This window comes from Caretta caretta, chromosome 3, assembly GCF_965140235.1.
Source record: "Caretta caretta isolate rCarCar2 chromosome 3, rCarCar1.hap1, whole genome shotgun sequence".
NCBI classification, from domain to species: Eukaryota; Metazoa; Chordata; order Testudines; family Cheloniidae; genus Caretta; species Caretta caretta.
In genome coordinates this window covers 103,888,798-103,915,607 of record NC_134208.1, presented here as the reverse complement: position 1 = coordinate 103,915,607, position 26,810 = coordinate 103,888,798, and the positions used below count along the sequence as shown (strand labels likewise).

General features: G+C 39.8%; 1 protein-coding gene across 3 annotated transcripts in view; it reads left to right on the top strand.

Annotated features, from left to right (window-relative positions):
- Positions 1–26,810, top strand: part of HBS1L (HBS1 like translational GTPase) — a 127,892-nt gene that overhangs the window by 78,359 nt on the left and 22,723 nt on the right. For all 3 annotated transcript variants that reach the window (XM_048844497.2, XM_048844496.2, XM_048844498.2), the window contains 4 exons: positions 13,318–13,426; positions 22,445–22,704; positions 23,238–23,403; positions 25,427–25,544. In XM_048844497.2, coding sequence (XP_048700454.1) covers positions 13,318–13,426; positions 22,445–22,704; positions 23,238–23,403; positions 25,427–25,544 — 653 coding nt within the window. The remainder of the gene's footprint in view (positions 1–13,317; positions 13,427–22,444; positions 22,705–23,237; positions 23,404–25,426; positions 25,545–26,810) is intronic.

Sequence of the window (26,810 nt, the reverse complement as noted above, 5' to 3'; positions counted from 1 at the left end):
TTTAACTCTGTTATAGTCTTGACCTTCTTGACATCCTCTGGCAAGGAGTTCCGCAGGTTGACTCTGTGTTCTGTAAAAAAAAAAAAAATTTCCTTTTTGTTTTAAACCTGCTGCCTATTAATTTAATTTGGTGAACCCTAGTTCTTATGAGAAGGAGAAATAACAGTTCCTTATTTACTTTCTCCACACCAGTCATCATTTTATAGACCTCAATTATATCCCCACTTAGTCCTCTCTTTTCCAAGCTGAAAAGTCCCAATCTTATTTATCTCTCCTCATATGGCAGCCTTTCCATACCCCAATAATTTCTATTGCCATTTTCTGAACCTTTTCCAATTCCAATATATCTTTGTTGAGATGGGGCGACCACATCTGCATGTAATATGCAAGATATGGGTATACCATGGATTTATATAGAGGCAATATGATATTTTCTGTCTTATTATCTATGACTTCCTTCATGATTCCCAACCTTCTGTTAGCTTTTTTGACTGCTGCTGCACAGTGAGTGGATGTCTTCAGAGAGCACAATGACTCCAAGATCTCTTTCTTGAGTGGTAACAGCTAATTGAGACCCCATCATTTTATATGTATAGTTGGGATTATGTTTTCCAATGTGGATTACTTTGCATTTAGCAACATTGAATTTCATCTGCCATTTTGATGCCCAGTCACCCATTTTTGAGAGATCCATTTGTAGCTCTTCGCAGTCTGCTTGGGACTTAACTATCTCAAGTAGTTTTGTATCATCTGCAAATTTTACCACCTCACTGTTTACCCCTTTTTCCAGATCATTTCTGAATATGTTGAATAGAACTGGTCCCCCTACAGACCCCTGGGGGACACCACTATTTACCCCTCTCCATTCTGAAAATTGACCGTTTATTCCTGTCCTTTAACCAGTTACCAGTCCTTGAGAGGACCTTCACTCTTATCTCATGACAGCTTACTTTGCTTAAGAGCCTTTGGTGAGGAGCTTTGTCAAAGGCTTTCTGAAAATCTAAGTACACCATATCCTCTGGATCCCCCTTGTCCACATGCTTGTTGACCCCCTCAAAGAATTCTAGTAGATTGATGAGGCATAATTTCCCTTTACAAAAAACATGTTGACTCTTTCCCAACAAATTATGTTCATCTATATGTCTGACCATTTTGTTCTTTACTGTAGTTTCAACCGGTTTGCCTGGTACTGAAGTCAGGCTTACCAGCCTGTAATTGCTGGGATCACTTCTGATGCCCTTTTTAAAAATTGGTGTCACATTAGCTATCCTCCAGTCATTTGGTACAGAAGCTGATTTAAATGATAGGTTATAAACTGGTCGCTAACCAGTCTGGAGTGGGAAAGTCGACCATTGGACTCATGTTGATGGAAGTGTGCAGGGCCATTAATCGCATCCTGCTCTGAAAGACCATGACTCTGGGCAACGTGCGTGACATTGTGGATGGCTTTGCACAAATGGGCATCCCTAACTGCGGAGGGACGATAGATGGCGCGCACATTCCAATTCTGGCACCAGACCACTAAGCCACCGAGTACATTAATCGGAAGGGGTATTTCTCTGTGGTTGTCCAGGTGCTTGTGGATCATCATGGGCGTTTCAGGGACATTAATGCAAGCTGGTCCGGAAAGGTGCATGACGCACGCATCTTTTGGAACACAGGAAGCTGCAAGCAGGGACTTCCTTCCCGGACCAGAAGATCACCGTAGGGGATGTCGAAATGCCCATTGTGATCCTGGGAGACCCCGCCTACCCCTTAATGCTGTGCCTTATGAAGCCATACATGGGGCACCTTGACAGCAGCAAGCAGCACTGTGCGTTTGGCCATTTAAAGGCCTGCTGGCACTGCCTATATGAGAGGCTGGACAATATTCCCATGCTTATAGCTGCGTGCTGTATGCTCCATAATATTTGTGAAGGGAAGGGTGAAACTTCACTCAGGGCTGGACCACTGAGGCTCAGCGCCTGGAGTCTGAATTTGAAGAGCCAGAGACCAGGGCTATTAGAGGGGCGCAGCACGGGGCCATAAGGATCAGAGATGCCTTGAGGCAACAATTTGAAGCTGAAAGCCACTAATATTTGCTGCTATGCTCGGGAGTGCAGTGCTTGTAATGCTGGGAGGTGATTTTGATTGGCACAGACAATGCACTATGAAGGTTTAAGAAAGTTGCCTGTTGCTTTGCAGGGCTCTGTCTGCTTTCAATTAATAGAATAAAGATTGCTTTCAAACCAACACAATTCTTTTATTAAAAAACAACAACCGGAGGAGAGAGACAAACAAAAAAACACATCTGCACTGAAGGGGATGGGAGAAGGGAAGGTCCCAGAAGGTGGTGGGGTCCTGGAATGGTTAAAGATTTGTATATGGCCAGGTGTCTCATCATATATATCCAACCTTCTCCTTTGGAGTACAGTGCAGTGGGTACTGCACTTTAGCAGTGCTGAATTGCAGAGGGATGGGTATTGAGTGCAGTGGTACTGGGAATCCTCAGTGCTGGCTGTGATGGAGGAGGAGTGGAATACAGTGGGTACAGACTGGCGCCAGGAGGTTGATAAGAGTGTGTTGGCAGTGTCTGGGGGGTTCATGGGAAAAAGTTTTGCGACAATGGCTGCAGGGGAGGGCGGGCGTGGAGCTGCTTGTTTTGCAGTGCCAGTGGTGCCTGGAATGTGTCTGCTTGGTGCTCCGTAATGTTTAAGAACCGCTCTGTAGCTTCGTTCTGGCCTGCTGCGTTTTCCTTTCGGTCCCTCTTCTCGCTGTCCTACCACTCCTTCAATTCTTGTTTTTTGGCCACGGAGTGCATCATGACCTCATGCAGAAAGTCCTCCTTAGTTCTTTGTGGCCGCTTTCTAATTCTGCGCAGCCGTTCAGCTGGCGATAATGAAGAGGGAGACTGGGCTGCCAAGGTCATATCTGTGAAGCCAAAATGCAACATTTTAGAGAAGCAGTATTGTTTGCAACACACAGACCACTGATTCAGTGATTTAAAACTCAGCCACTATTCACATACCTGTCACTAACTGGCTGACCCCAGGCAAGCACACATGACCCACAAGACCCCCAGAATGGTGAGTAACCGCAGGGGCAGGGGAAATCAGTGTTCCAGGACCGTATGGGGCACGTGGCTCTTGGGGAGAGCCAGCACTGTAGGTGGGGGGCCTTATAATCATTACTATCCCCACATTTTCCACAGGCTGTGTTCATTATGGAAGATATCTTGCTGGTGAGGGTGAGCAGGGATTCAAGGGTGGGACTTCTGCAAGACTGCGGCTTCTGCCCTGGCCCTTATGCGGCTCGCCTGTGTGCAGCAATGGTCCCGTCCCCCCCAACCCAGTGATGGCAGAGTGCTGCGGGAAAGTTACCCTTAATGGGGCAAGAAACAAAGCAGCTCTGCCAAAGAACCTGTGGCTGTGGATTTCCCAGTATCTTCATGAGAGTTTCCTGTAGATCTCTGAGGCAGATTCCTGTGAAGTGAGAGAGTCAATCAACACCCTGTTCTGCCACACAAAGACTTGGCATGTGGTGGTACACGCATCACACAAACACAAGCCTTCTTTCTACAACCCTCCTGCCCCCCAAAATTCGCTTCAGCGATTCCCAAAATCAAAGCCACTTACCAGGGGCCTCCTCTCCTGTTTGCGCTTCATGAAATCTGACTGCTGTGACTGGCTAGCATCCTCCGGGATAGAGAAGAGCTCCTGGCTGCATGCATCTGTAGCCTCCGAGTCATCCTCTGCCTCTATGTCCCCCTCTCCCTCCACATCCTTGTCCAAGATTTCCTCCTCCTGGCTCAATTCACTCTCGACTGGCACATGAACCACCAAAGTATCTACAGTGACCTTCGCAATGGAGGTGGCGTCTCCACCAAGTATCGCATCCAGCTCTTTATAGAACCAGCAGCTCCTTCACTTTGACCCTGCACTGCAGTGTGTCCTGGTCATGGCCCCTTTCTGTCATGCATCATGAACTTTGTCAGTATGTATCATAATTCCTATGGCTGGAGCACAGCTGGGACTGGACAGCCTCCTCTCCCCAAATGCTGATGAGGTCCTACAGCTTGGCATTGCTCGAAGTGGGATTGTCTGGTGTGTGGAATAGGCATGGTCACCTGGAAAGATGCACCGAGACCACTGCACGCATCACCAAGCAAACAGGAAGGGGACTTTCAAAATTCCCAAGGAATTTAAGGGGTGGGGCTCACGGTCACCCGAGGGCAGGGCAGTAGAGTTCAAACTGATAACCAGAGAGGCAAAAACAGGCATTGTGGGACATCTCCTGGATGCCAGTTGCAGCGCTGTAATCGACCAGGGTGTCTACAGAAAGCTGTAACACCGCTCTTTGGGGTGGTGGTTTTATAGCCCTGCAGCTGTGCAGTTTCTGCTCACTAAGTGCCTTGGCAGTGTGTACACCTCGGGAGTTACAATGCAGAAAGCTGCTTTACTGCGCCGAAACTTCCTAGTGTAGACAAGGTCTTATTGTTCCTAGGGCACTATACAAGGACAATTAATTCTCCTTGCCTTCCTTTGGGGGGAGTGGATTGATGGGGAACAGGAACAGAAAGGAGAAGAGAGAGTTTTGTTTGTATTGAGTTGGGAGACTTTCTTGCTAACATTTTATGTATATATTTTCATTGACGTCCACAGTGTGTGAGGTATTTTCCAAAAAGAGAAGAAGGCACAGTCCTTACCTGAAGTGCTCACAGTCCAGTATTGCTCCATTTATTATATTGTGTTTTTATAAACAACTAAAGTGCATAGAGTGCTTCAGATGTGCCCCGATCAGTATAAATAATAAAGTAACCTTGGTTTGAAGTTATATCTATTTGTGTGCTACAGTGGTATCTTCTTGCAGTTCCATTTGTGTGTTTGTTGTTTGCTCCGAACCTGCTTCCTGTACTGAAGTGGTATTGCAATGTTAAAAAGTTTATTTTTAATGTAAATGCTGACATGATTGCATTATTTTTTACAGTTTGGGAGATAACCAACAGACAACTTTCCCCATCTAATTCTTCATGACGTTCACATTTTGTTCCCACTTCTTTGTCCAGCTCTTACAATTTTCTAGATTTAGATCCAACTTACTGCCTAATATTGTACAACATGAATGCTTTAGGCTTTGGTTTAACTCTCTCTTTCAATCCTGATTTCTTGGTTATATACAGAATCTTCCTAAGGAATCATATTAGCTTAATTGAATAACTTGATGTCTGTTCTACAATATAAAATGTAGTTTTTACTGCATGCCATTTTGAGTGCTTAAACATTACTACCAAAGTGGAAATACACAATTTGACATGTCAAAAAGACATTGTAATCTTAATGCTCAGGTTTTGAAAAATTTTATCAGACAAGTGAGAAATTAAATTGTTTAATGCGTTTGAAGATATTTGGTTTGCTTTCTCAGAAACAGATGACAAATACATTCAGGGAATTAAAATTACATGGGGACTTGAGGTATTTAGCCCTTGGATCGTTGTCAAAAACATGCTACTTGACGTAGAGACCAGTGAAACTTTTAATATTAAATCTCATGAATCTTCAGGTTTAGAAATAATTACTGTATACCATTCCAAACACAGGACTTTCAGATTTCAGACGGTATGTAGCCTGTGTCCTTATCCCTACTAGGTTGCGAGATAGATCCAAAAATTACATATTACTGTTCATTATCTTGATTTCTCCACCGGCATTTCAGTTTCTTTCTCCTGTCCTCCCACCCATTTCAGTTTTTATCATTCACTGTGTCAAACAGCTAGATTTAGAAATCAGAGCTGTTTCTGTATACTAACTCAGAGTGTTCCAACTGGTGCAATCAGCTCATGGCCCTCAGAGACCAAGTATGGGCTCCTGAGACCAGAGTGGCCGAACTGGGGGAGCTAAGGGAGACCAAGGTATGCAGACAAGACTTTCAAGGACACGGTATAGTGGTCCCACCCTCATCCTGACAGTATCTGTGCTGTTGAGGAGGCTGAAAGTCTCTGAGAAAGAGAACATTAAACTGGCACAGAGGGAAATGATCCCATAGTTAGAACCTTCCTTGCAGAGGATGTCATGGTATCCTCTCACACTGAGGATATTTCTCCAGCGGAAGGAACCGCTGTTGTAGGGAAGAGACAGGTATTAGTAATGGGATATTCAGTTATTAGAAATATAGCTGGGTTTGTGATTACTGGGAGAACAGCATGGTGAATTGCGTTCGGGGTACGAAGGTAGTAGACCTCTCAAGACATCTAGATTGACTTATATGCAGTGCTGGGGAGGTGGTCATGGTACATGTAGATACCAATGACATAGGGAAATGTAGGAGAGAGGTCCTGGAGGCTAAATATAGGCTGCTAGGTAAGATAGTAAAGTCCAGGACCTCCATGGTAGAATTCTCTGAAATGTTTGCAGTTCCACGTGTAGGGCCAGTTAGACAGGCAGAACTGGAGGATCTTGATGCATGGATCTGAGAATGGTGTAGAGAGGAGGGATTTAGGTTTATTAGGAACTGTGGATCCTTTTGGGAAATGAGGAGCTTATACAGGAAAGATAGGCTCCACCTAAACCAAAACGGAACCAGATTGTTGTCATGTAAATTTTAGAAGGTAATAGAGTAGTATTTAAAAAGCTGAGAGGTGCATAAGTGCCCACAGTTTGGACAGACATATCCCTTAGGGGAGGATTTATTAAAGGAGATACTCTATATCCTAGTAAAGAGAGATGATGGAAGTTTATAAAGTACAGGTAGAAATGGAAAAGAAACAGTTAAACAAAAGAGAGTTCCATTAATTTACATCACATAATGGTAGATAGCTAAATTGTGACAAATTTTATGAGTGCTTGTATACAAATGCTACAACGCTAAGTAAGATTGGTGATCTTGAGAGCTTTGTAGTAAATGAGGATATTGATGTAATAGGCATCACAGAACTTGGGTAAACAATGATAATCAATGGAATACGGTAATACCAGAGTATAAAATATATAGGAATGACAGAGTAGGTCGCACTGGTGGGGAGTGGCATTATAAGTGAAAGAAAGCATAGAGTCAAATATAGTAAAATCTTAAATAAATCAAACTGTACCATAGGATCTCTATGGATAGAAATTCCGTGCTTGAATAAGGAGTATAGCAGTAGTAATATATTAATGACCACCTGACCAGAATGGTGATTGTGAAATGCTCAGGGAGATTAGAGAGGCTACAATAATAGAAAACCCAATAATAAGAAATTTCAGTTATCCCTGTATTAACTGGGAACATGTCACCTCAGGACGGGATAGAGAGATAAAATGTTTAGACGCTGTTAAAGACTGCTTCTTGTGGGTTCCAGGACTAGCTGCTCCAAGGGGAGAGGCAATTTTTGATTTAGTCCTAAGTGGCGCACAGATTCTGGTCCAAGAGGTGAATATAGCTGAATCACTTGGTAATAGTTACTATAATGTAATTAAATGTAACATCCTTGTACAGGGGAAATGCCAAAGAAGATAACCACAGTAACATTTTACTTCAAAAAGGGGAACAACACAAAAATGAGTAGTTAGTTAAATGGAAATTAATAGGAACAGTCACAAGAGTGAAATGCCTGCAAGCTACATGAATTTTTTTTTAAAATACCATAATAGAGGCTCAAAATGTGTGTGTCTACACACACACCAAATGTAACAAAAAAAAAAAAGTAAGAGCATGAAAAAATGCTACTGTCTCTAAACAGCAGAGTTAAAGAGGTGGTTAGAGACAAAAAGACATCTTTAAAAAATTGGAAGTCAGGTCCTACTGAGGAAAATAGAATGGAACATAAACTCTGGCAAGTCAAGAATAAAAGTATAATTAGGCTGGCCAAAAAAGAATTTGAAGAGTACCTAGTAAAAGACACACAAAGTAATAGCAATTTTTTAAAAAGTTCATCCGAAGCAGAAAGCCTGCAAAACAATCAGTGAGGCCTCTGGGTGATTCAGATGCTAAAGGAGCACTCAAGAAAGACAAGGCTGTTGTGGAGATGCTAAAAGAATTCTTTAAAATGGTCTTCACTGCAGAGGACGTGAGGGAGATTCCCAGATCTGAGCTATGCTTTCTAAGACCACATCTCAGAGATTGAGGCTCTGAGATCGATCAACCGGCGGTTGATTTAACGGGTCTAGTGAAGACACGCCAAATTAACAGCAGATCGTTCTTCAGTCAACCCCTGTATTTGACCCCTGTATTCTACCCCCGATGAGAAGAGTAAGGTAAGTCGACGGGAGAGTTTCTCCTGTTGACCCCCTGTGGTGTAGACCCTGTGGTAACTTGACCTAAGGTCGACTCCAGCTACATTATTCACGTAGCTGAAGTTGCATTGCGTAGGTTGACTTACCATGGTAGTGTAGACATAGCCTAAGTGACAGATCAGTAAAGGAGGTTTTGGAACAAATTGGTAAATTAAACAGTAAGAAGTCACCAGGACCAGATGGTATTCACCCAAGAGTTCTGAAGGACCTGAGATTTGAAATTGCAGTACTACTAACTCTGGTATATAATCTATTGTTTAATCAGCCTCTGTACCAGATGACTGGAGGATAGCTAATGTAACACCTATTTTTATAAAATGGCTCCATCGGTGATACTGGCAATTGCAGCCCAGTAAGCCTAATGTCAGTACCAGGGAAACTGATAATTCTGTTCTTTACTATAATTGCAAACAGAGACACAGATGAACATGATATGATGGGGAAGAGTCAAAGGAAATTATGTCTCACCAATCTATTAGAATTCTTTGAGGGAGTCAACAAACGTGGACAAGGGTGATCCAGTGGATATACTGTACTTGGACTTTCAGAAAGCCTTTGACAAGGTTCCTCACCAAAGGCTCTTAAGCAAAGTAAGCCTGTCATGGGAAAAGAGAGAAGATCCTCTCATGGATCAGTAACTGGTTAAAAGAAAGAAAACAAAGGGTAGAAATAAAAGGTCATTTTTCACAGTGGAGAGAGATAAATAACGGAGTCCCTTGAGGATTTGTGCTGGGACTGGTGTAGTTAAAAATTTTTTTATAAATGATCTGGAAACGGGTAAACAGTGAGGTGGCAAAGTTTGCAGACAATAAAAATGACTCAGTATAGTTAAGTCCAAAGTGGACTGCAGAGAATTACAGGGGGATCTCACAAAACTGGTGGCTGGGGAACAAAATGACAGATGAAATTCAGTGTTGATAAATGTACAGTAATTTACATAATTCCATCTATACATACAAAATGTAATCTAAATGAGCTGTTAGCACCGAAGAAAAAGATCTTGGAGTCATTGTGGACAATTCTCTGAAAAGATCAGCTCAATGTGTAACGGAGTCAAAAAAAGCTAATAGAATGTTAGGAACCATTAGTAAAGGGGTAGATAGATCATAAGGGGAACACAGAATGCCAGTATATAAATCCATGGTACTTCCACAACTTCAGTACTGTGTGCAATTCTGGTCACCCCATCTGAAAAAAGGTATGCTAGAACTGGAAAAAGTACAGAAAGAGCAACAGAAATGGTTAGGGGTTTGTAACCACTTCCACAAGAGGGGAGATTAAAAAGACTGGAACGGTTCATCTTAGAAAAGAGACAACAAGGGGGATATGATAGAGATCTATAAAATCATGAATGTTGTGGAGAAAGTGAATAAGGAAGTGTTATTTATTTCTTCAGTGAACACAAGAACCAGGAATCACCCAATGAAGTTGTTAACTCAACAGTTTTAAAGCAAACATAAGGAAATACTTCCTTCATACAATGCACAGTCAACCTGTGGAACTTGTTGCTAGGGGATGTTGTGAAGGCCCAAAGTATAACTGGGTTCAAAAAAAGAATTAGGTAAGTTCATACCATAGGTCGATCAATGGCCATTAGAATCATAGAATAGAATCATAGAATATCAGGGTTGGAAGGGACTTCAGGAGGTCATCTAGTCCAACCCCCTACTCAAAGCAGGGCTGATCCCCAATTAAATCATCCCAGCCGGGGCTTTGTCAAGCCTGACCTTAAAAACTTCTAAGGAAGGAGATTCCACCACCTCCCTAGGTAACGCATTCCAGTGTTTCACCACCCTCCTAGTGAAAAAGTTTTTCCTAATATCCAACCTAAATCTCCCCCACTGCAACTTGAGACCATTACTCCTTGTTCTGTCATCTGCTACCACTGAGAACAGTCTAGAGCCATCCTCTTTGGAACCCCCTTTCAGGTAGTTGAAAGCAGCTATCAAATCCCCCCTCATTCTTCTCTTCCCTAGACTAAACATGCCCAGTTCCCTCAGCCTCTCCTCATAAGTCATGTGTTCCAGTCCCCTAATCATTTTTGTTGCCCTCCGCTAGACTCTTTCCCATTTTTCCACATCCTTCTTGTAGCGTGGGGCCCAAACCTGGGCACAGTACTCCAGATGAGTACTCCAGATTACAGTGTCGAATAGAGGGGAACGATCACATCCCTCGATCTGCTGGCAATGCCCCTACTTATACATCCCAAAATGCCATTGACCTTCTTGGCAACAAGGGCACACTGTTGACTCATATCCACCTTCTCGTCCACTGTAACCCCTAGGTCCTTTTCTGCAGAACTGCTGCCTAGCCATTCAGTCCCTAGTCTGTAACGGTGCATGGCATTCTTCCGTCCTAAGTGCAGGACTCTGCACTTGTCCTTGTTGAACCTCATCAGATTTCTTTTGGCCCAATCCTCCAATTTGTCTAGGGCCCTCTGTATCCTATCCCTACCTTCCAGCGTATCTACCTCTCCTCCCAGTTTAGTGTCATCTGCAGACTTGCTGAGGGTGCAATCCACACCATCCTCCAGATCATTTATGAAGATATTGAACAAAACCGGCCCCAGGACTGACCCTTGGGGCACTCCACTTGATACCAGCTGCCAACTAGACATGGAGCCATTGATCACTACCTGTTGAGCCCAACAATCTAGCCAGCTTTCTATCCACCTTATAGTCCATTCATCCATACTTCTTTAACTTGCTGGCAAGAATACTGTGGGAGACCATGTCAAAAGCTTTGCTAAAGTCAAGGAACAACACGTCCACTGTTTTCCCTTCATCCACAGGACCAGTTATCTTGTCATAGAAGGCAATTAGATTAGTCAGGCATGACTTGCCCTTGGTGAATCCATGCTGACTGTTCCTGATCACTTTTCTCTCCTCTGAGTGCTTCAGAATTGATTCCTTGAGGACCTGCTCCATGATTTTTCCAGGGACTGAGGTGAGGCTGACTGGCCTGTAGTTCCCAGGATCCTCCTCCTTCCCTTTTTTAAAGATGGGCACTACATTAGCCTTTTTCCAGTCGTCTGGGACTTCCCCCGATCGCCATGAGTTTTCAAAGATAATGGCCAAGATGATCAGGGACACAACCCCATGCTCTGGGTGTCCCTAAACCTCTGACTGCCAGAAGCTGGGACTGGCTGACAGGTGATGGATCACTCAATAAATTGCCCTGTTCTGTGCATTCCTCTGAAGTATCTGGCACTGGCCACTGGCGCAAGACAGGATACTGGTCTAGATGAACCATTGATCTGATCCACTATGGCCATTCTTATGTTAAAATTTTTCTCTGGGGGGGCTGGATACTAGTTTTCTGTGAGCTACAAAAAGAAATATAATTACAGATTCTAGAATCAGATTTTTTTTAGGATTTAAGTTTTAGTTTTTAAGGCATTAATGGGGTCAAGAAGTAATAAAATTAAATTAAATAAGCATTTTGAGATATGGCTGCTAGAGAGAGTCAGTGGGAAGAGAAAAAGCAAAATGATGTAATTTTTCAGGTTGAATAGCTCTCAGTTTAGATAGTCTTTAGTTGACCTGTGTAAGTGCTTTAAAACCAAACAAATACTTTGTTTTCAACCAGTGGTCTGTGAGCCATGCAACATGAGAAGTTTTCAATCCCCACCATTTATTTTAGACAGTTGTGTAATTTATGCATTACTAGTTGCATCATATTTGTGTATGATCCATAAACTTAATATCATCTCATGCATATGTCATAAGTAACTGAGTTTTTTGTGTCTATCACTCCTTTATTTTCTTGCGTTTTATTTTATTTTATCCCTTATTTACAACTCCTCTGGATGTGTGTGTGCTTGATCAAAACCAATTATTATTTTTCATATTTGAATAAAGTTTTTTAAATCTAAAAATTTGCAGTTTTTCTCAGTGTGTATATATATCTACACATATAAAAAAATCCTTGTATTAATATACTTAGCTCTTGTAAGCACATTTCACCCATAGATCTCCAAATGCTTTACAAATAAAAGTGAGCATCATTATCCCCATTTTAAAGGTGGGGAAAATTGAGCAAAGAGAGATGAAGATAAACTCATTAATTAAATATTTAATATTGTGACCAGTTGTGGGATCATAAAAAAAAATAAAAAAATGCACATGCTCTTTTGGCTTGCTCTCTATTAAAGAACTGTCTGTGGTATTCTGTTTCCTCACCTGAAACATAACTTTAAGAGCTTTGACCACAATTATATATAACCTGTATAGCAATTTGATTGTGTGGTTTTGAAGATATAGCTGTTGTGCTTAAAATACAATAAAAATTAACCATTGAGTGGTAGGATCAAACAACTCTTAACCCATCTTACTGTAGTCAGGCAGAACAATTTAAATACTTATTCATCAAGAAAGAATTGTTCATTTGGTTGAAAATTAGAATTACTGGTTTATTGGACAATATGACTGCATCTCAGAGCCATGACTTAAGAAGAAGGTTGCTGGGATTGTGAGATTCTTCTCTTTCAGAGGTCAATGACCCTTTTACACAGCCTTCAAAGGAATTTGATTGCAAATTTGTTAGGTTTTGCAAGACCACTGGAATACCAGTTCACATAATTCAAAGTAAAACCATATTATATGCGTGGTTTGGTTTGTTTAATTTTAAATAGTAGTAAAAATATGTGACCTGAAACTCTCTCATTTAAGATACATACATTCAACAAGAACAAGTCAACTCCACTCTGCTAGCCAGTGAATGAAGTACAGAACTTTTTTTCATTCTCATTGTCTGTGGGAAGATACCCTCGATCTTCTGCAAAAACTCTATAAAATAAATTATGTAACTTTTGAATGACACTGTCTGCATCTAAATCAGTGGAGAAACAATAGAGCCTTTCACTGGAAATACATTTGTTTATGTCGTCCCATGGGTAATTACATTGTAGATACACAATGAAAATGTTTGTATTTTACTTTAAGTGTGAAATTCACACTTTCTGGGCTGTCAGAAAATGGATTACATTAGGAGTTTAATTTGTAAAATCTTCTATTATGCTATCAATGTTCGTTCCAATTTTAAGTTCACACTTTAATTTTTCTGCTGCTAGGAAAACCAAGAGATTCCCAGTCAACCAGAATCGATTCTAAAATTGTGCCGAAAGTTACCAAAATGACTGTGTCTGGAAAGAAACAAGCTATGGGATTTGAAGTGCCAAGGTAAACCAAGCTTTATACCTCAAGATACTTTAACAGTTCTTCTTTCAGACTGGTGCACCTGTAGCAAGTTTACTTCTTTTTTATATATTTTTACAGAGTTTTTAGTGTACATTCTGCAAAACTAACCATCTTGGCTTCTTGTTTGACTCATAATTACTTTCAGAAGAAGGCATCTCACGTTGTGAGTTTAACAAATCCTTTCACTATGAATAGTGCAGAGATATCAACTAGTCAGATTATTTAAACATCCGCTTCATAGAATGCTAACGCTTATCTTTCTGGAGGCTAGTTTATTTAAAAATAAATTTTCTAAATGGAATTATGAGACAAGTCACTAAAAACTATAATTGGTTATTCATTGAAAGGAAATAGTTTAAACAATGAGAACATAATTTATGGAGAAAATAATCACTTCAGGCTAATTGCCCTCCATTGCACATGCAACTTCCATTGCTTTAAGTGGAAGGCCTATACACATGATATTAGAAGGCAGAATTTGGCCATTTTTGTGCTCTCTAAAATAATACGATGATTGAGCAAAATTAGGAGGGTCAGATTAAATTAGGAGTTGTTGAGTAGTAGTCTTTCTTTTCACAGATTAAAGACCAAACAGATTAAAGAAAACAGTTCTGAAAATAATTTGAGTTCAGAGAGCTGAATCTTTAATAGTGAGCAACTGATAGCTAAGTATCATACATTGCAACAGTAGAATCTCCTATTCCTTTTTTTATGTATTTAAAAAAGAAAGTTAGTGGAAGATGTAGTTTTAGAAATATATCAGGAATAAAGCGAGAGTGAAGTTGAGCTATGAGAGCATTGTGTGGGATGTCCGCTTTCTTCCATAGTAAAACTCATTCATTTGATAGGAAAAATATAGCAACATGTTAAGTGTCTGAATCAGAAAAAGGACATCACAAGCACCAGCAGAAAAAACTGCCCTGCACGGCTCATCAGTGTGTACTACTCTGCTCTGGAGTGATCATTTTAGAAATGAGAGAGTGTTCATGTGCATTCTGTGTTCTGCCTCTGCTAAGACTGCCAAGAAAGTTGGCAATTCTGTCTGTTACAGGATTTTCTATACTGTCCATCAACCATGCTATCTAAGGGCAATTAATTTCAATTGTGATAGTGGCTTTGTAATATGGTGTCAACTCATGGGGCACTGCACTGAGACTATAATTTCACGCAGGCCGCTGAATATTCATCAGGTGGCAATAACTACTTTTAGCTACTTACCTGGAGCAAATTATAATATGTGAGTTGGAAGTTGAATCTAACATGTAACTCCTTGAGTCTTTCAAAATCCTGCCACTACTGCTGGGGAATCTGTGAAATAGAGTTAAGATATGACCAGTGACACACATCTATTCATAGTAACCAGTGACTCTGGATGAAATCTTTTCCCTATTGAAATCAGTGGCAAAACTCTCATTGACTTCAGTACGGACAGAAGATCACCCTCCCTCTCTAGTGTTTCCTATGGCACCTTTTATAGTCTGTGGTTCTGCATGGGAAGTGGTAAAACTCGTTGCTCTGAGTAAAAGTTTCTAAAAAAGAAAGAGAAAAAGTAGATGGAAGTGATAAAGCTCTCCATCCTTCAACAGTCCTATAAGGATTGTAGGAATAGTTTTGTTTTTAAGTGCCCAACAAAAATCACAATTAAAAATATTCTTCATATTAAAAAAAAGCAGTTTGGAGCTGACCATGCATGTACCGTTGGTTGAACAACAGCCACACTTTGAGTTCCTGTGTTGTCCATTTCTTGGGGCAACTGGGAGGTAAACTCTGGAAGACTACTCCCATATCCAGAGGCTAAAGTAAATTCAGGATAGGCAGCTGGTGGTCCATTTCCTTCTTGAAATCATCAGTAGTTTTGGCAGGGTTGTCACTATCCCTTTCTCTCCTCTAGTGATGCTAAACTGGAACTGTATATGCCTCCCTTTTAGTGGCGGTGCTGTTTTGTATGCTAGCAGTCTTCAACTCTGAAGTAGCTGCTTGTCATCCAGCTGAGTTTGAATGCTCAGTATTCTGAGAGAGGTTTAATTTCTCATGCAGTACTTCCTTTAAAAATAGTTGGGAACATTATAGAAGTGATGCACTAATTAGGATGGGGGAAGACTTTGTTCTGTGCAAAAAGCTACCATTGTTTGAATAGAGCCTGCCTTCCTAATGGAGCTTTACTCTAGTGGAATCATGGAAAGGTCATTATTGATTATGTAAGATGTGAGATCTGAAGAGAGTCCTGCTAGACGGCCAGAGAAGCATCCTGGCAAACAAGGAGCACTTTTTGGAGGGTTAGTTGATCAGATTTGTGTTTTACATGCATAGTCAGGTTGGAGAAGGCCGTACAATGGACAGTTTAGTCCGTAGGAAGCCTAGTGGTGGTGCCTGTAACTAGACCCAGAGTTGTTAGCCAAAATATGAGTATTGCTTTACAAGCTTATCACTCCTTTGCAGCTGTTACACATGTAGTTCTGAACTTGAAACAAACAAAAAAGCCAACACTGAGTCTCTGTCCTACAGTGTTTTCTTTTACACTAGTATGATCTGGAATACTGAAAGCATAATAGTATGTTGTTTAGGATCAGGGGGAATTGCAAAGTTTATTAATACCTATGAAAGATTCTTTATTAGCTTTCTTTGGTCACTCTTGCTGTTAAGGTTCCATTTATAAATGGCTTACAAAGGTTTAAAAAATAGATTTTTTTTTATAAGTGCACTACAGAGATTAGTATGTGCTTATAGCCATTAATGCACTTCACTGTTACAGAAGGTTATAAGGAATCTGTTGGACTCCATAACAATCAATTAAGCATTTATTAAAACATTTTATAAATACTTTATCCCTTATAAACTCTGCAAATGGAACCTTAATATAAAGTGTGATCTTTTCTTCTTTAAAGAAGCTTATTAAAACAAATGGATGGTTACTGGCAGTTGTGAATTGCTTATAGAGTTCTGGTTGCCTTTCTTGGTGTTGGTGGATATTTTACAGGGATTATCCTGGAAAAATGTGGTTTGTTCATTTCTGACAAACTGCTTCTCTGGTCCACTAACTAAAGAAAATATTACCATTTTCTGTCTGTGCCTGAATTCATGAAAGAAACGAAAGCAAATGTAAGCAAATGAGGATTATTTCAGCCATGCTGACCAAATGTGTGTAACTATGATTTGGAATGGGCAAACCAATTTGGAGAGCTTCCTTAATAAATGTAAGTTTCCCAAAGAGAGCTTGCTGTACAAAAGAGGTTTAGTATCCCTGGTGACTGGAAGATTACAAAGAATATTTAACTGAAATTCACATAATTAAACCGTATCAGAAGAAATTGCACATTTTATAACGCATTCACACAATTAAACCAAACAGATGGAACTGCACATTTTCTGTTGCATTTTACTTAATTTGCAGTATTGAGACAGACAGACATTCTAACACAGTCTCTAAAAGTACATAGATCACAAAGTGGTGTATGCATGTATTATTTGAGAACAGTCAACTGCGTAAGCACTTTGAGAATTCTTCTAGGATAGAGGTTGTTGAAGCTTCTTTTCCTTCCATAAATTAATGAAAGAGTTTCCTCCTACTGTGTTTTGAACTGCTTCACTTTTTCTTAGTTTTTTTGCTTTTTGCCTATTTAAGGGAAGTTTGATGATCAATTTAAATACAGCTTCTGGTTTTTCAACTGAGGCTCCATGAGTATTTGGTACTATGATTCATCATCTTGATGCTTCTATTCACATCATGGTGTTGCATCAGTGATAGTAATGTCTCGTGTTGTGGCAATATTGTCATGTGTTTGATAAAATGTCATTGTGGTGCTTCCTCTTCTAGCAGTGACATCATAGTACCTGAAATAAAGTTTTGGGTCAAGTTGAGAACTTGGATTTGATTAACTGAGACCCTCACTCTATTTGCCAAGCGCCTCAATTTTCCCTGTCCCATTTATAAGCAGGTCCCCCAACCTATTTGCCTGACCCTCCACTTTGCAAAGTCCATTTTCTCCTTCCTCCCATCTTCAGTTGCACCATCACACTCCCTTCTGCTTCTCCAATCCTGATCCTTGAATTCCCAAATCTCCCCTCCCCTTATTACTCTTAGGTTTATACTCAAACCAAAATATAAGTATACAAATGAATACATTTAATAATCTTAAGATTGTGACTTTACTTACTTTTTTTCCTTTTCTCCTTTCTTTATTCCTTTTCTACCTTACATCAGCTACTCAGCATAATTCTTCTCTTCCATTTTTCTTCTATAGTTTCTCTTCCTTTTACCCTCATCCCCTTTTTCCTCACCTCCTTTCCTTTCTTCCCTATTGTGCTTTCATCTGCCTTTGCAACCAGCACATCTAGTGTGTCACTCCTCAAGAGTCTCCAAACCCTCCTTTATAAAATCTTTCCCTCCTCATGTTTCCCAAGTCCCCTTCCCAGTTCCCATCATGCAGCTCTCACAGAAGTGAGATGAGGAAAGGCTTTGTTTAAGTGTCCACTGTTTCAAAAGTGCATTACCAGGGAAGGACACTCTGGGGACTCAGGCAAGGCTCCTTGCCGCATGGCAGCAGGACTTCTTTTCTGGGAGGACTTCCAACAGTAAGCTTTTTTTCCCCACTAATTTGGAAGGGAGGAGTGACTCCCCACCCTGGACTTGACATTCTGTTTTTAATTTCTTCAGTCCCATGGAGAGTGAACTATAGGTAAGGGTACTTATGTGACAAATAGCTAATGACTAAGTGGGGGGAAGTGGTAGCCAGCCATTAGGGGCCTCATTGAAAAGGTTCATAGTATTGCTGGAGGAGGATGGATAGTTGAGGCTGTGCACATAGGCTTCCAATGATGAGATTTATGACCTCTATAAATTGATGGTCTCTTTGACTGTGCATTTTGAGATCCCTAAAGACTGCTGTACTGGCAATTGCACCCAGAACTCTGAAGAAAGAAAATCCCCTAGCATATAAAGCTTTACATTTTCTAAGTAATTATCAAAGACTAATTTTCTGAGAAAATTCTAATTATTACACAGCCATAAAAGATTACTGCTAAGAAATTGAGACTTTCATAAATATAGTTAAGCCAATAAAAAAGTTATAACCTGTGATTAACTTCTGAATCTGTTGTTCAGTGCTCTTGGTTTTTTGTCTTTGCCTTGGTATTTGGGTAGCCTTAGTATAAAAATCTCTAGAAGAGTGCTTGAAAAGCTGCAGAAAAACTTCTGAATTCTGCTTTTGGGGTTGCATTAATTGTAGTTTCATATAGTTTCTTCTCTTTTAACCTTTGTTTTTAATTAGCCTGGGAAGTCATGTAGACAGTGAAAGGGGAGGTAGTGGGTCGCCATCTACAAAGTCAAGTTTGACCTCTTTTCTTATGCAAGAACTTCTCTCTAGATCTTTAAATGTCATAAGGAGACCAATATAAAGTATATCTGTTCTTTTGAATATGTGCAAGTATTACACTTTAGTCTGAAAGCACTGGGTGTGAAAATTACGAAGTATAAGTACCTAAAAAAAAGTCTCAGAGAAAAGGCTGGAAGAGCCTCTTAATCTTGATGGGAAAAGCCTCATACAAGTAAAGTATGTTTACATATTTAAGTCCGAAATAATGCATGACTTCCGTCAAAACTGATTTGGCCTACTTTATAACTTCTGATATTTAAAATCTACTGTTCAGGTAGTGGGAAAAGCTCTCTCACTACAGTTCTCTGTGCATGTGTATTTGGAGCAAAAACTAATTATATATTTTGTTTTATGAAATAGATGTCTAAACAGACAGGAATTGGGGAAGGTGATTTTGAATGAAATGAACGTAGTACTGGTTTGTTTCTAGAACAGGCATTCAGTTTAAACTTGACATACTATTTGTTTAAGTAATTTAAAAAAAAATGAAGGACTGTGGTATACAATGCAGAATAGGTGCTGATTTGAAATATTGTCTAGTAAAAGCAAGCATGGATGAGCGATGTTATATTTTTCTGTAGATTAGTTCAGATGCCGTCATTTTTCCCCCTTAACTACTTTTAAATATGAATGTTTTAATGATCAATTTCTTTCAGATCTTTAGCACAGGAAGTGAAGAATAGCTTCTTCAGTTTAAATTACAAGGGGAATTTATTTTGTTTGAATGTAACCAAGACAAAAGTGCTCACACACACCTAAATGGGGTGCCATGGGGACAGGGTCTTTAATGACCATCAGAAGTCATGGCCTTGGCTTTAGATCTCATCAGGAAGATGGCATCTTCAGCAGCACGTTGTCCTGATACAGTACGGGACCATTTCGTTTAGTTCTGAATTTGAGGAAAGAGTGTGACCTATGAAATCACCAGTGCCACTTCCTGTATCACATGTGGTAGACTTCCTTTGCAGGTGTGCAACGTGGGTCCTCACCAGGCTTAATTTTTTTTTAGTTAGAAACCTGACTAGATCATAAGCTGTCTCTGACACTACAATTATAAGAGTTAGAAAATCTGGGTTAAATTGTTCCCTATAATTTGTGTCATGGAAAATAGCCCAAAGTAGTGGTTTTCAACCCTTTTTCATTTGTGGACTCTTAAAAAATTTCAAATGGATGTATGGACCCCTTCGGAAATCTTAGACATAATCTATGGACCTCCTGGGGTCCACGGATCACAGCTTGAAAACCATTGGCCTAAAGTAAGAAAGAGATTCCTAATAGGGTTGAAAACTGGCAGAAAATGAGTCAGCTACACTGTTGGATGCCATCGTGTGATAAAAGGATGAAGCGGAACACCATGCTGATCACAAAATTCTGATGTATATGGAAAAGTAGTTTTGGTTATGAAAGCTGAAGGGGAGGAAACAGAGAAATATACTCTTACAGGTAAATGGAAAGTGAACCATGAAAACTCACTCTGATGCAACTTGAGACTGCATTAGCTTCCATTGGTAGGCCTTCTTGGGACAAAAGTGATGAATAAAATTATCTGCCTACAGAAAAGCCAACGGCAAAAGGGTAATGGGGTTTGGAGGCAGGGGGGGACACAGATATGATTATTGCAGTAACATCCTTCCATTCCCTATAAATATTTTTTTAAAGTGAAGTGTGGTTATGTGGCACTGCCTGGAGCACTTTCCAATGGCAAGCTGGTGCAGAACATGTACACCTGCCTCAGTTTCCCCTTGAAATCCACTTGTGAAAAGTAATATTTTATCTTAGTGGCAGTTTTGTAACCTTTTATTAATTTAAAGGGATGCAGTCCACAAATCTTCTCAAAAACAATTCTTCTAAAAATCCTAAAGTAAAACAAGTGTTTACTATGCAGAAGCTCTTCAATCCCATTCAAAGGTCACTGTTCCCAGATCACCTATCCGAGAGTCATTATTCACTTGGTCACAGTTCCTTTTAGCCTCTGTGTCAAGGCTGGATTCTCTAGGCCACCTACCTGAGATTTCCAAGACCTGCTTTTCGCCCACATTTTCTCCCATAGCCCCAAGTCATGTATCCCACAACAGAACTCCCTGCAGTGTTTCACTGACCAGACCTCTCTGCCTGTGAGTCCTACCCCTGCTCCTTGGATCTGTCCTTCAGTATCAACCCTCTTGTACTGGGCTCAGCTTCTCTTAACCAGGCTGGTTCTTATCCTTCTTTATAGGGGCTGATTCACAAGGGGTTCCCCAGCTCTGGCCAGTCCTCACCATCAACCTTTTGCTCTTCCCAGTCGCTTATTGTACCAGCTTGCTGCTGCGTCTCTCCTGTCTTCCTCAGGCAGCTCTCACCTGTCCTCCTCCTGACTCTGTCAGCTCTCTGTGTCCTCTTTTAAGCCCAGTTGAGGGTCAGCTGAGAAGTCACAGGTGCATTGGCTTTTTCCCTCTTAAAGGGCCAGTGTCACCTCTGACATGCAGTATTTTGCAGTAATTGTTCAAAACAGTGCAGTCTCGGTAGTTTGATGTATTTGGGCCATTACACTATAATACTGTAGTATTGTTTAATGAGGTCTTTCATATCTTGCTGTGTGAACTTATGCCTTCCCATTGATCCCATTCTAGTTCACCAGGCAGCTTACATGCACAGAGACTGAATGAGTAGATTTTTCTGAAGCTCTGGGTATAAGCCAGAATGGGAAATTTTTCGGTCTTCAGTATTTGTTTACTGTGTTTGGCTTTTCTGTGGTGGACATCACCATAAGTATCTGAGCAACTCTAATTAATGAATTTATCCTTATGACACCTCTGTGCATTAGGGATTGTTAGCCTTATTTTACAGATGGGGAACTGAGTCAGAAAGAGAAAGGAAATGCTGTAACCAGGGTCACACAGAAGATCTGTGGTAGAGTTGGGAAGACAGCTCTTCCTGCAGATGTCCTGAATCCAAGGCCATCGCCTTAATCATAAGACCATCCTTCCCTTTTTTTTTTTTTTTTTTTTAATTAAACCTACCTTCCCCAACACAACTCTCCATAAACATGGCAACCATGCTGACTTTTGGGAAGGCATTGGAGAACTCCTAGCACTCGAGTGGTTTAGCCTGCATGCATGCAACAAAGTGGGTGCATTATCAGCCCAAGTATTAGCAACACTCAGGCTTTAACCTATATCCAAGGACTAGTCAGCTAAGCTGTTTGTAAAACACCACCACAGTTGGGTGAGAGGTTCTTGTGTATGGACAGGAGCCAGGTTAGGAACAACCTCCAGGTAAGAGTCCAAGTTAACTCTGCAGCAAAGACAACCCCTCATTAGTTGCTTCTCATAACTGTCTCTTCCCTCCCCATCAAAAGAAGTGGCCATGAGGAAGGGTTTTTTTGTCTTATCTGAATTTCAAATAGTACATGGGATGTTTTCTTCTTTTGCTTTTGTTCAGGCTGCTTTTCAGGAAGAATATTCAGAGCCTGTATCTGTCATTTGTGTTCCGTTGTTTATCACTTCCATTTTAATAGTCTCTAACTACTTATCAGAGATTCTTAATTTGAAGGGTTGGACTGTACTGGAGACACTCCCTTTGTTCTCTGAAGCTGTAGGGCTTCAGTGACATTCCCTATAAATCTTTGTTTTCTCTTTGCTTTCCCTAGTGTGATTGCTGAAGAGAATGGTCATAGTGCTAATACACCTCAAAAAAGACCATCATCTGAAGATTCCAGTGTCACTTCTGGAATAGTTGAGTTGGTCTCTAAATCAGCTCTTCCATCCCAAACAATTCAGATTCCAGAAGAGCAGAGTACAGTACCTACTCCAGTGAAAAAGTCCAGCAAGACAAGACAACAAATAGATGTGAAAGCAGAGCTGGAGAAGAGGCAAGAAGGAAAACAGCTGCTGAATTTAGTGGTCATAGGTAATACCCTTTTTTCTTTATTTTAATTCCAAATTGAATACATTTTGGGCCAGAAATGTGTGCTTGTTGAGTCTGGGAGTGATGCAGAAGCAAGACACTTCTCTGTTTAGGAAAGGAAACATCTCAGATTGCACTAAAAACCTGTCTGCTTTACCCTCCTCTGTGGAGGGAGCCACTGCATGGACTAAAGTAGTAACTAGGCCTTCTGCCTGTCCCTCATCCTCACCTTGTCAAAATAAAAAATACTTTAAAGTTGACTCATTTTTTTAGCATTATTCTTTTTAACATGAGTTTGGCAGAACAGAGGTCATTGTCAAACTTCACCTATTTCTTCTCTCTAGAAACCCCCACCCCCACCCCTCCCTCTCTCTACTATGTATGATTATCAGACTCTTGTGAATTGCATGAGCATGAAACAAAACTTCAGGGGATTAGATTCCCATATCTGCCAGTGTGTTTCTTTTCCAGCTGTATTATGAAGTCTAAAATGTGTAAATTAGTAATAGTAGTCTAATGGTTACTTCCCTTCTTAGGACATGTTGATGCAGGTAAAAGTACTCTAATGGGTCATTTACTCTACCTTCTGGGCAACGTGAACAAACGAACTATGCACAAATACGAGCAGGAATCCAAAAAGGCTGGCAAAGCTTCATTTGCGTATGCATGGGTCTTGGATGAAACTGGGGAAGAAAGAGAAAGGTAGGCAAGTTATCTTCTAGTGTGAACTAATGTTCTCTCTGATTGTAACGTGTTACTAAATGTCATTCTACTAATTAGCTATGTGCTACCTATATTAAATGTTTTAAAATGTTTGGTAGGAAATATTTTATCCTCTTTGTGTACATAGATATACACCATTTTGAAAGAAAAGTCAGTGTCTTATCTTGGTTGTGGAAATGGAATGGCATTGAGAAGTTGGGTGTTTTTTGTTAAAATCCTCAGTATGAGGAGCTGATAGAATTTGTTTTATCAATGCACCAGCATAGGTGAGGAGTTTAAGGAAGGTGAAATTTTTGGTCTAATATATCTGACTCGTTAAATTAATATTAGAACTATTTTTGAAAAGTCCCTGCCAGTAACATATTACATTGAAATAAAATGTGTAAATATTTTTTCTGTGTAATGCATTTTAAATTGTATTACAGTGAGGAAATACATGAGGAGGAAGTGATGTGGATAATTTAAAAAAAATTCATAAAATGGCTTTTTAAAACTGTAGAAATTGGATCTTTGGACAATGACCTTCTGTGTTCAGAAAAACATGAACTAAACTGTAGAATTAATATCTTACCACAGTTTTTGTGGTATTCACCAGTATCTTTGGTTTCATTTAAAACCACAGAAAGAAATTTGTTTATCTAATGTAATTGTATTTTTATGTCATGCTCATCACCCATGGTATCATTTTATTCAAGCTCCTCTGGTTGCATAGATAACCTTGAAAATGTAAACTGATGCAGAGGAATAGAGAGTGGGGTGGGCTGCAGAGCGTCTAGCTTTTTAAAAAATAAGAGAAATGAACTTGTGCAGTTCATACCTATAACTAAACTTCTGCATATGCCAGTCTTCCCGTACATATGTTCAGTACAAGCTTGTGTGTGAAAAGGCCAAAAAACCCCATTCCACCAAAAATCAGTGTTGCAGACAAAAATGTGAAAAATGTTTTTGGTCTCAAAGTTTAAACGGAATTTGGCCATCTGTTAATAAAATATTTCTAAATGTTGCCTTCAAACGAAAGTGTTCTTAAACATCAGGACATACATAATGGAAACAATGTCTTTTCGCCTTTATTTCTGTAAATAAAAGATTTATTCCATGTTTTAAGGGAAACTTAGAGAATTTCCACCCTCAAAACAGGCTAAGAACTTCTTGAATGATTTTTCCCTCATCCTTCTCTGCTCTCAAGCCTATATTTTAAAACTAAAATATTCTGAAGCTCTCCTCAAATATTTAGATAGTTCTTTGCTGTCATTTGGTGTCATGAGTAAAAAATAGATGGGCCAAGGCAATTTCCCCTGGGTGCTATTTAGTCAAATTTAGAATTGAGTCCAGAACTATTCTGCCCTTTCTGAATGATAACAGGCATATGTGAATGGGGGGGGACATTTACGAAAATATAATCTTATTCCTGTAGTTGTATACGCAGTAATTTTTTCTTGGTTGTGCTCTTGCTGGTGTTGATGCCTATTTTTGCAGGGGTGGAGAACTTCAAAATACTGACTTACAAATTATGACAGCTGCTTTGCGCTTTAGTAGTTAATTCTGAACTTTGCTACTTGTTCTTTGATTCGAGGCATAATCCGTTATTGTATACAACTATCATATTATCAGCTTCTAGGACTTCAACTGTTTGCCTGTTCTCTTCCTATCTACATTTTTTGGCTGACTATACATCTCTCCTGCCTGGCATAGCAGAATTAGATTTGAATATCTTTATACATAGCAAAGCAGCATATAAAGGGGAAGGAGAGTAAAACTTCTCTCAGTAGCACATGCTTTCTTAACTTCTTTAAGATGAAATTCCAATGCAGATGGATAGTTTCTCCAATGAAAGGGAAAGTCAGTGTCACAAATAGACTTATTAAATTGGCCAAAATTTAGTTCTGGTTAAATCAAAAGGCAGCCACAGTGTTCTGATTTGTTAAGTCTACTATTTAATAACTTTGTGTGGTGAACTTTGGAAGCAGTTGTAATGGTGTATTACATGTTTGTTTTATTTAAGGGGAGTAACAATGGATGTGGGTATGACCAAATTTGAGACAAAGACTAAAGTTATTACACTGATGGATGCTCCAGGACATAAAGATTTCATCCCAAATATGATCACAGGAGCTGCACAGGTAGAGAACATTTCTTAACTGCACCTATCAAATATAATGTGATGTTTTATAATTTCGTATTCTACTTTATTTGAATCTAACCTTTTTAAACAAAAAAAGAAAAAGTGGAATCTTTAACAGAGTTTCTATATACTGCATATTATCAGTTAATAAATCTTATTCTGTTCTGTTCAAAATATCATAAATGTAAATTTATTCTATGCTTCCTAACCTGTAGAAAAAATATGGGGAAAAATAAGTCTTTATTTTTATGTCTCAATCTTTTTCTAAACTGAAAGCTGACATTCTTTTGTGGACATTTTAAAGGCAGTATTTTAGGTTAGTCAACTATATTGAGGTAAAAGGTTTTCACATTCATTAACGAACTACTTTGAATACTTTATTGCACTAGGATAACTCCAAGAACAGTTTAGCTTTAAATATTCAAACTTGAGATGTATGTACTGCTCAACAGGTAGTGCTGAAAAAGTTTTATAGGGTAAAGTGTTGTAAGAAGCTTTGAGTGAAAACAGGAGATAACATACTATGTGGGTGTACAGGTGAAGACATTCAGGAGACTGAAGCTGGTGCAGATTGTATTGGCTAGCTTACTGGGCAGGCCATCTTGCTGGAAGCACATGACGCTAATGCTCTGGGATTTGCATTTGCTGTCTGTTGGTCTCCGGGTGAAGTTTCAGGTGTTGGTAGTTACATGTTAAAGCCCTGAATGGCTGGGACCTGCCTGCCAGAGAGATCACCACTTGACATACTGACACAGTTGCAGTCTTGCAGAGGTTCTTGAGCTGGATTTCCCCTGTTATGAAATGAAGGGGACTGCTAGCAGGGTAGTCTCTGTGGGAGTCCTGGGACTCTGGAACTTGCTTTGCAATGTGGTCTTGAAATAGCCTGAATTCAGTGACCTACCAGGCATGCTTCAAAAGCTACCGTCAATTTAATAGGGTTTTCTGGAGAGGATTTGAGGGTATGTTCTCAGAATGATGGGGAATGGAAGGAAGCTTTTCTTGCTGGCTGTCTGGGCTGAATTAAATCTGTTCCTTCGTGAAAGTTTGGTTTTTCAGTGTTGCTGGGTGTGTTTATGTTGTAAGATTGAGAGTAATGGCAGCTACAGCTTTGTATAGATGTTTTTTAATTAAATAAATTGAATGAGAGAGATTAACAGAGCTACATTTAAATGTATCTATCTATGTGATAATTTTTTTCTTTAAAAGCATAGACTTAAATTTAAAAAACTATTAACAGAATTGATTATTTACATGCAGAGAAGTC